Source organism: Gekko japonicus, unplaced genomic scaffold (assembly GCF_001447785.1).
Source record: "Gekko japonicus isolate JY-2015 unplaced genomic scaffold, Gekko_japonicus_V1.1 scaffold3429, whole genome shotgun sequence".
Classification (NCBI taxonomy): Eukaryota; Metazoa; Chordata; class Lepidosauria; order Squamata; family Gekkonidae; genus Gekko; species Gekko japonicus.
This window is the reverse complement of record NW_015168149.1, coordinates 63,816-72,468: the sequence shown is the minus strand read 5'-3', so window position 1 is coordinate 72,468 and position 8,653 is coordinate 63,816. Positions and strand designations below refer to the sequence as shown.

The 8,653-nt window shown below is 46.0% G+C and overlaps 1 protein-coding gene across 1 annotated transcript in view; it reads left to right on the top strand.

The window, feature by feature from the left end:
• LOC107113599 (aldehyde oxidase 3-like) overlaps nucleotides 1–8,653 on the top strand; it is a gene marked incomplete at its 3' end in the record, with an annotated part of 77,515 nt that overhangs the window by 5,681 nt on the left and 63,181 nt on the right. Inside the window, exon 2 of the mRNA XM_015414947.1 lies at nucleotides 7,534–7,591. Within this exon, the coding sequence (XP_015270433.1) occupies nucleotides 7,534–7,591 (58 nt within the window). The remainder of the gene's footprint in view (nucleotides 1–7,533; nucleotides 7,592–8,653) is intronic.

The window sequence follows — 8,653 nt, the reverse complement described above, 5'->3', positions numbered from 1 at the left end:
CAGAAGCGGGGCGGCCGGAAGCAGGGGGTGGGGCTTCATCATGTGCCCCGCCCCCCGTACCTCACCCGGGGGAACTGCGATCCCCCGCGATCCCCCCCGAAATGACCTCTGCAACCATTTCATCTCCACAGGGACAAACCCTCTCATGCATGAGGGTCTTTCTATATCTCCCCTAGACCAACGAGCTAAGGAGAAAGCCCTTCGATGAGATGGTATCTCCAATGATGATAGATAAGCAGCTGGTGCTAGTATTCTCCAGTGACAAAAAATTTGGAGCACTATAATATCGTTCTAGTGCCTGGTGCAGTCCCATTAACAGGAGGGTCTGAGCAGAAGTCTAAAATTCTCAATTTGTGGTGGACCGCCGTTAGCCAGGGAGATTGAAAACAGTCCCAAAGGATTAAGGATGTTAATCCTTGGGGAGGTACCATGGGAGGTGAAGTCAGTCACATACACACAGAGAGAGGAAACCCAAATGCCAAATGAGTGATTTTAAAAAAATATACACTGGGAAAGAGGAGGGAGAGAGCAGTTGTGGTGGCAGCTGCTGCCGGAACAACCATATTTTAATCTGCACAGCCAGTCAGAAGCACCTGCTGAGCAGGATCCCCACCTGGCCCCAAACACTTTCTAAAAGCACTTAGCATTCACCAAGAAAGGTTTCGGTGGAGGCCCTGACACTAACAGGCACCCCAGTGGAGAACCCTGTAAATACATAATAGTACTGGCCAACCTCAATGAGTTGTTGTGAGGAAAACTATGGGAGCAAGGAGAGGAGAATTATGTACAACTCCTTAGAGGAAGGTCAAGATTAAAAAGACATAATAAATACAATCTTTTTGTTGGTACACCACTGAAGGAATAGCCAAGAGGAATCAAAGAATGTTAGTTGGAAGGGACCTTGCAGGCAATCTAGTCCAACCCTCTGCACTCTGCAGGAGCATAGCCGAAAGATAGCCCTACAACATACCCGAAAGATGGTCGTTCAGCCTCCACTTGAAAACCTCCAATGAAGGAGCATCCACCACCTCCCGAGGCAGTCTGTTCCACTGCTCAACCGCTCAGTTAGGAAGTTTCACCTGATATTTAGCCGGTAACGACTCCCTTGTAATTTCCACCCATTAGATCTAGTCTTGCAATCCAGAGCAAGAGAGAATAGATCTGCTCCATCTTCTACATGACAGCCCTTCAAATACTTGAAGACTGCAATCATGTCCCCTCTAAGCCTTCTCTTTCCCAGGCTAAACCGACCCAACTCTTTCAGCCTTTCCTCGTAAGACTTGGATTCCAACCAACCCTCTCACCATCCTGGTTGCCCTCTTCTGGACACGCTTCGAGCCTTTTCCTAATCTCTTGTGTACAGACATCAGTGTGCAGTCAACTTTCTTGAGCCTGAAGTTGACAAGAAATGGCAACAGAACTTTTCTTACTACCACCCACTCAGGAAGTGAAGTGAGGAGCTTTATTTTTTTCCAGTGAATTTTAATCTATGGCCCCGGTCACACAAAAGGTTTTGGGCTAGGAGAGGGACGGATTGGGGGCACAGCAAACGGGCGCGATCCCACCACAACATCTGGGAAATGTTGCGTGCCCGTCCCCGATCCGGCCCTTCAGGCATGTACATTTTTTTTCCTTTTAAATTTTGGAATAATATTCTGTTTTATTGTATTCTAACATTTTTAAAATTATTTTTGTCTAAAAGCCAGGGTGTTATGTAGACTTTTCTGGAATAAAGTATTTAGTTCCTTTATAACCCACCTTTCTTGCCGAGACTCAAGGCAGATTACAAAATTGAAATAAAATATTGGCCAGACAGCAAGCGAATCCTGTATAAACAGTGCAGAAAGACTCCAATGGCAGCAGCAAACCTTAAAAAACAAACAAAAACACTGTCTAAGGCAGGCATCTCCATGGGCCCTGGTTCCCACCAAGTGTTTTTACAAAGTAGGTGGGGCCAGGTGGGGCTTTTGCCCAGCAAGGCTTCTGATTGGCCATTGGAGGTTTGATTGTCTGTACAGATTTTTTTAAAACATTGCTATAATGATTTCGCCTTTCCTCACAGGGTGTCCCTTTATTTTGTTCTTAGCTGAGCAGCCCCTTTTTCTTTCATCTTTGTTTTTCTCTGGCTGTCTCACTCATTTGAATGAATATTGGTCAAGACTGACCCAGCCAAGGGACCTGAGGACAGAGACAAAAATCCTTCTTTTGTCCTGGTTTGATAATGGCGCACAAGAGGCCGATGGTGAATCAAAACTAACAAACTGACAGTCTGCTTAAAGTTGGGTCATTTTAAAAATTAGCCCACCAACCTCACCAGTGATGTCACCAATAGGTGCATTTTATGATAAATATGTGAGGGAAACCTGTGATTTTATAACTTACCAAGACATGTAAAATCCACAAGGAGAAATTAAATTGTGGCAAACAGTTAAGGCAAAAGGAAATGGCTGCCTCTGGTGGCACCAGAACCAAACAAAGGTTAGTGAGAAGAAGGGCCAATATTAAAACCTTTCCATAAAAAGAGATACGTGTATTTATTGATAATAACAAATTTAAAACATATATATGGGCCCAATTACAACCAATGTATATAAAATATAACAATATCAAGGGCTTAAAAAGTTGACCTTACGCTTTTCGGCCAAATAGGCGTTCTAGGGTTGCCAAGTCCATCTTCCACCCCCAGCGGGGGACTTTGGGGGCGTTCCTGGAAGGGGTGGGGCATCCCCAACATGATGATGTCACGTTGGGGACGTCTGCTGCCCCACCCCACCCAGCCGTGCGCCGGATCTCCAGAAACGGCAGTTCCCTGCACTTAAAGTAGCCGGCAGCCGGCGTTTCCCTTTTAAGAACAAAGCTGGCTTTTCCCTGCAAGCTTGCGGAGTTCGCGCTTGGGATGAAACACGGGTTGCATACCCTTAAAGGGAGAGAGATGTGTGGCTGTGGGTGGTGGGGGTGGGGCTTCCATCTGGCTGGCGGCGGGTAGAACCCCCCCAAAAAACGGGGGATCCCTGGCAAACCGAGGGGTTTGGCAACCCTAAGGCCTTCCTCAGAGGTCATACATATGTGGCAAGATGGTTAATAATTATATTCACATAAACACAATCAGAAATATATACAAAGTATAGATTCAATAAGGACCATATAGTAAATTGTTCAGAATTAAAATAACCAGTCACAGGATAAATATGCACATAAGACCTTTAAAGTGCAATCGCTAGCCCAGTGATTATAAAATATAAACTTATGGTCCAAAAATTTCCTTCTTTGATTGTGTTCCCACAGTATTCACAAGTATTCTGGTGGCAGCCATTTTGTGTCTGCAGTGTCAGAATTCCCAAGGTGCCTGCAGTCTCAAAAATATTGGTGACCTGCCTGATCTAAAGCATGAAACCATTTCTTCCACACATGGAGGAGAAGGAGAGTTGTGCACATACTTTTGTGCCCATGAATCCTGTGTATGCACCCCTTTTTCGTACCCTGGACCATCCGTCAACGAGCAGGCTTCTCTTCCTCAGCCTCTTCTCGGCTCTTTCTCCTTCCTCTTCACTCACCACTTGGCAGCCAACCACAACCAGGTTGACCTAGACCTCCTCCCCCACATGCCCCAGGTTAGCCTTTCCAAGAATTCATGAGCCGCTTTGTCTGAGCAAGGAAGCCGAGAGGCTGAACATGCTTGCCAGAGAAAAAGTGTGTCTGGTTGCTTGGCTGCTGTTTTTTTTTAATGGTTTGCTGAGGGGTTGTTGGAAGAGCCTCAGGCAGTTGCTGCCTGTTGCAAGCCAAAGCAGGTGTCTGCCCTTTGTTTTCTTTTGTTTCCCCTTCTGCAGTTTCTCAGTTTAGCAGTCTCACCAGGTGTGGGGAAATTAAATGGCAAGTCTGTACCTGGCTGTGGGGTGTGATTTAGGGTTTGCAGTGGGCGGAGGGGGGAATCAGTGGGAAAAGCTCCTTCACCGCCCCATATATGCGCCTTGCACAAGAGGCTGTTTCTTTGAGTGGAAGCCTTTTTTTTACCTCACTGAAAAAGCCTTTGGATCCAAACCCATCTACAATAAATGAAAATGTATAAAACAACCCACAACACTAACAGGGAATGGATGCTGAGAGTTGAAAACCCAAATAACCTTCCAGGGATTTTTTTTTTCCTTGAGGAAAATTTGGAACCGTACAGTGGCATGTTATAGTAATTTGGGATACTAGTATATGAACACACACATGAAGCGGCCTTCTACTGAATTAGACCATTGGTCCATCAAGGTCAGTAGTGTCTACTCAGACTGGCAGGGACTCAGGAGGAGGTATTTCGTATCACCTGCTACCTGAGCCTATTCACCAGAGATTGAACCTGGGACCTTCTACATGCCAAGCAGATGCTCTGCCGCTGAGCCACAGCCCCTCCCCAGCCACTACAACACACTTTTTGTGTTCCCTCACAGCTCCCTCACTCTCCCTCCACCAGTACCAGGTTGTGCCTCACTACCCTTTTTAAGTTGCACTCATACGTGCCTCTCCTCCTCCTCAGCCCAGGACTCTTTGCCAAAACATCGACCTACTTCCCTCTGGGTACTCCCCTGTCTGACCGGCCCTCCCTGGTCTGCTGCACCACATGCATCCCACCAAGCCGTTGTGGCATTCTCTAATTAATCAGTTACTGTATGGCGTTGTGTGTAGAATAGCCAGGAGATCCTAAGATTGACTGGCAGCCAGAAGTTCTAGCACTTTTAGCATTATGCACCACTAGATGGTGAGCTAGACCTTTTTTTTTAAAGGCAAGAGACATTTCAGAAGTGGTTTGCCAGTGCCTGCCTTTGCGTTACTACCCTGGTATTCCTTGGAGGTCACCCTTCCAAATACTAGACAAGGCCAACCCTGCTTAGCTTCCAAGATCTGACAGGATCAGGCTAGCCTGGGCATTCTCTGATCTCACCAGAATCCAATTCCACTTCTACCTGGTCGACTGTCACCTGTCCCTGTTGTGGGGATAACTCTGCAGCCAGTGCCCAGGCTACTTTTCTCCCACCACAGTTGGTTTGGGACAAATGTGGTTACTTAGATGCTAGACTGCCATCTTTACCACTACCAGTGTGAAGGATAGAGGAGACTAGCATGGGTCATTTCGTAGAAAAAGAGGTGCAGGAGCTCATTAGCATAACTCATTAGCATAACTTATTTGCATATGCCACACACCCTGACATCAGCAGAAGTGTGTCAGAAGGCAACACCCACTGCAACTTACCTGGCTGCTTCTTGCTCTGACTGAGGGCTGCTGGGAGCAGGGGGTGGGGCTTGTTGCATGTGCCCGCCCCCTGGGCTCTTTACTGCCGGAGCTCCGCTCCTGTGCACTCCTGCAGGAAATGACCCCTGGAGGAGACAAGTAGGGGTTCCCCAAGAGCACTATACAGGACAAAACTGGAAAGCACATCTCTTGTGAAAGTGGTAACGTGTCACTTCCCTCCTGCATCTTTGGCCTCAAAATTCAAATTGAGGTAAGGCAGCATGATGTAGCCCAGTCTTGTTAGATTTCAAAAGCTAAGCAGGGATGGTACTTGGAAGGGAGACCACCAGGGAAGACTCTGCAGAGGAAGGCACTGGCAAGCCACCTCTCCTTCTCACTTGCCTTGAAAGCCCCTTTCTGGGGTTGCCATAAGTTGGTTTCCTTTCAACTTAACAGCCCTTTACAAAAAATTCAAATTGTGGCAGTGAATTTATGCCTCAGTAGAGACCAGTGTTTGTGCCACAAAACCCCACGAGTCTCATGTTAAGGACATGTTCACATAGCACTGAAAGCGCATTTCCCTTTTCCCCGTTCTGTAACTAGAATGCAAAAGGACACTGTGTAAAATTCCATGTGCATGTCAAAGGCCCCAGTCACATGGGCCGGAAAACGCGGGGGGGAGAGGTGTGGCTATTTGCGGCGCCACAATTAGACGTGCGACAACGCGATTAGAAGCGTCGGCGGCCACCCATGGTTCTGGCCCTTGGCGTGTGCGCTGCAACGAAGACGGCTGGATGGAAAAGCCGCACCAGTGCAATCACACTGAAGGAGTCCGGAGGCAGCCCGTGGCAAACCGTTTACTAGTACCTTCGAGGAGGTATTTTTTTAATCGCGCATTTTCGGTGGCATGCCACGGGTTGGCCACGGGTTCGCTCCACTTGCCAGATGTTTTGGTGTGATCACGCCCAGAAAATCCACCATTTCATCGTGGCTCTCCCGCAGCAAATTTGCAGTGTGAATGGGGCCAAAGTTGCTGTCTTTTGCTTTTTCATGAACATTAACATTCGTATGAGAGGCTTCAGTGGGATGCTGATTTGTTTTTGAAGCATGTCTATATTTTATTATTCGAAGTAGAAAAGAGCCTGAGTCCAGGAGCACCTTAAAAGACTAACAAAATTTGTGGCAGGGGAGGAGCTTCCATGAGTCACTGTTCACTTCTTCAGTACCAGCTACCTGAAGAAGATGCAGGTATTTGAAGAAGTGAGCAGTGACTCAGAAAAGCTCCTCCCCGCCACAAATTTTGTTAGTCTTTAAGGTGCTCCTCCTGGACTCCTGCTTTTTTCTACAGACTAACACAGTGGCACAGAGGATTTATCCTCTGGTTAACATCTGAACTGAACATAGCTGCTGTCAGTTCTAGCCCGCGCTGGTGTGAGCTACCAGCCTTGTCCCCAGCTCGCCGTTCACCCAGCGGTTCGAAAGCTTCGGCGAGTAGATAAAATGGGTACCACTTCTTAGAGAGGGTGGGCACACTAAACTCATGTAAGGGAGGTGTTAGCCGACGAACAGAAGGTCCAGCTCGTAAGCTCGGAAGCTTGGAAAAAAGACCTGTTCGGCATTAAGAAGCCTGTGATGGGCCAATCCGGCCAGGTGGTGGCAGTGCGGCACTACGACTCAAAGCAGTCCTGGAAGAACTGACGTCATCCAGACAAGTCGAAAGTGCAAAAGTGTGCGATTTAAAGAATTATATGTTGTCCTCCCTTACCCTATGAATCATTGTTAGTCCCGTGTGAAAACTTGAGTAACTGTAAATCGCTCAGAGCCAGCAGCTCTGCAGGATGAGCGATCAATAAATCGAAAGGTATTATCATCATCATCATCATCATCATCATCATCATCATCATCATCTTATTATTTGAAAGTGATCTTGTTCCCTCAATTTGTTCCTCATACACTTTTCTCCCCTTCTTATGTCTATATTGCCTGGTTCAGGATAACTCTCATATTCTTATATGTCTTGCCTGAGCAAGAGAGCAAGCTTCAAAATCAGACAATTACCCTTAGGAATACTTTATGGGTATCTTTATGCAGCCGAATATTGTTTTATACTTTTTTTTGCTACCCTTGCATATTTGTTATGGCTGGTTTAATAATAACTATGTTGTTTTTCATGATTTTATTGTATTGTTTTTACTTTGTGAGCTGCCTCAAGCAGATCTCAGGAGAGGTAACATACACATTCTGTGAATAAATATGAATAATTTACCCCCATCAAAAGCACAGATAATTATGATTGTCCCCTTGTTTCATTTCAAATGCAGGTAACAGACAGGTGTGCTGATCCTGAAGAACTGCTCCTTAATTACCTGAGAAAGTGCCGTATCCTTTGATGCTTCCCCCCTCATAACAATCTTTGAACTGATTCAAAATGAAAGGGAAACTCTGTTAATCGACAAGCTCAAATGTAAAATTACGAAAGAGTGACCCGATACAAAAAATGGGCTGGGATCCTTACCTTTAAATAGTGACAGTTTCAGCAGATAGTTCAAGATGGGTAACCCTGTTAGTCCGTCTGTAGCAGTAAAAAAATAGCAAGAGTCCAGGAGCACCTTAAAGGCTAACCAAATTTGTGGCAGCGTATGAGCTCACTTCTTCAGATGCAGCAGTGGCTCACAAAAGCTTATACCCTGCCACAAAATTTGGTTAGTCTTTAAGGTGATCCTGGACCCTGGCTCTTTTCTACAATTTCCTACTGGACTCTTGCTCTTCTCTACAGTTTCAGCAGGCACAACGTTTCTGGCCTCTGCACGGCTTTTGATTTGCTTCGATATTTCAGTATCTCAATCCACCCTCAGAAGTGAGTGATTCTGTAAATTTCTCAAGCATAGAAGATAGTTTCAAAGCGTAGCTGTGTTGGTCTGCGGTAGAACAGCTAGATTTGAATCTAGGAGCACCTTAGAGAACAACAAGATTTTGGGGGTATACGTTTTCAAGAGTCAAACCTCTGACTAAGGGAGCTTTGATTATTGGAAGCTCATACTATGACAATCTTGTGGGTCTCTACCAACTGCTACTGGACTCGAATCAAGCAGAGAAAGCTGACATTCGCTCGTATTAAGAAGCTGGAAAGAAATAAAGCATCATGGTTCATAAGACTTTCTGTATTAGGACTGTATTAACAATTAGTACAACTTTTAGCCCTTGTCATGGTTACTGTTTATCCTCTATATTTGCTGAGAACCATTCTGACTCTTGGAATCAATCTAAGGTCAATATGTTGTCGAAGGCTTTCACGGCCGAAGTTCACTAGCTGTTGTAGATTTTCCGGGTTGTATGGCCGTGGTCTTGGCATTGTAGGACCTGACATTTCGCCAGTAGCTGTGACATAGCTACTGGCGAAATGTCAGGTCCTACAATGCCAAGACCACGGCCATACAACCC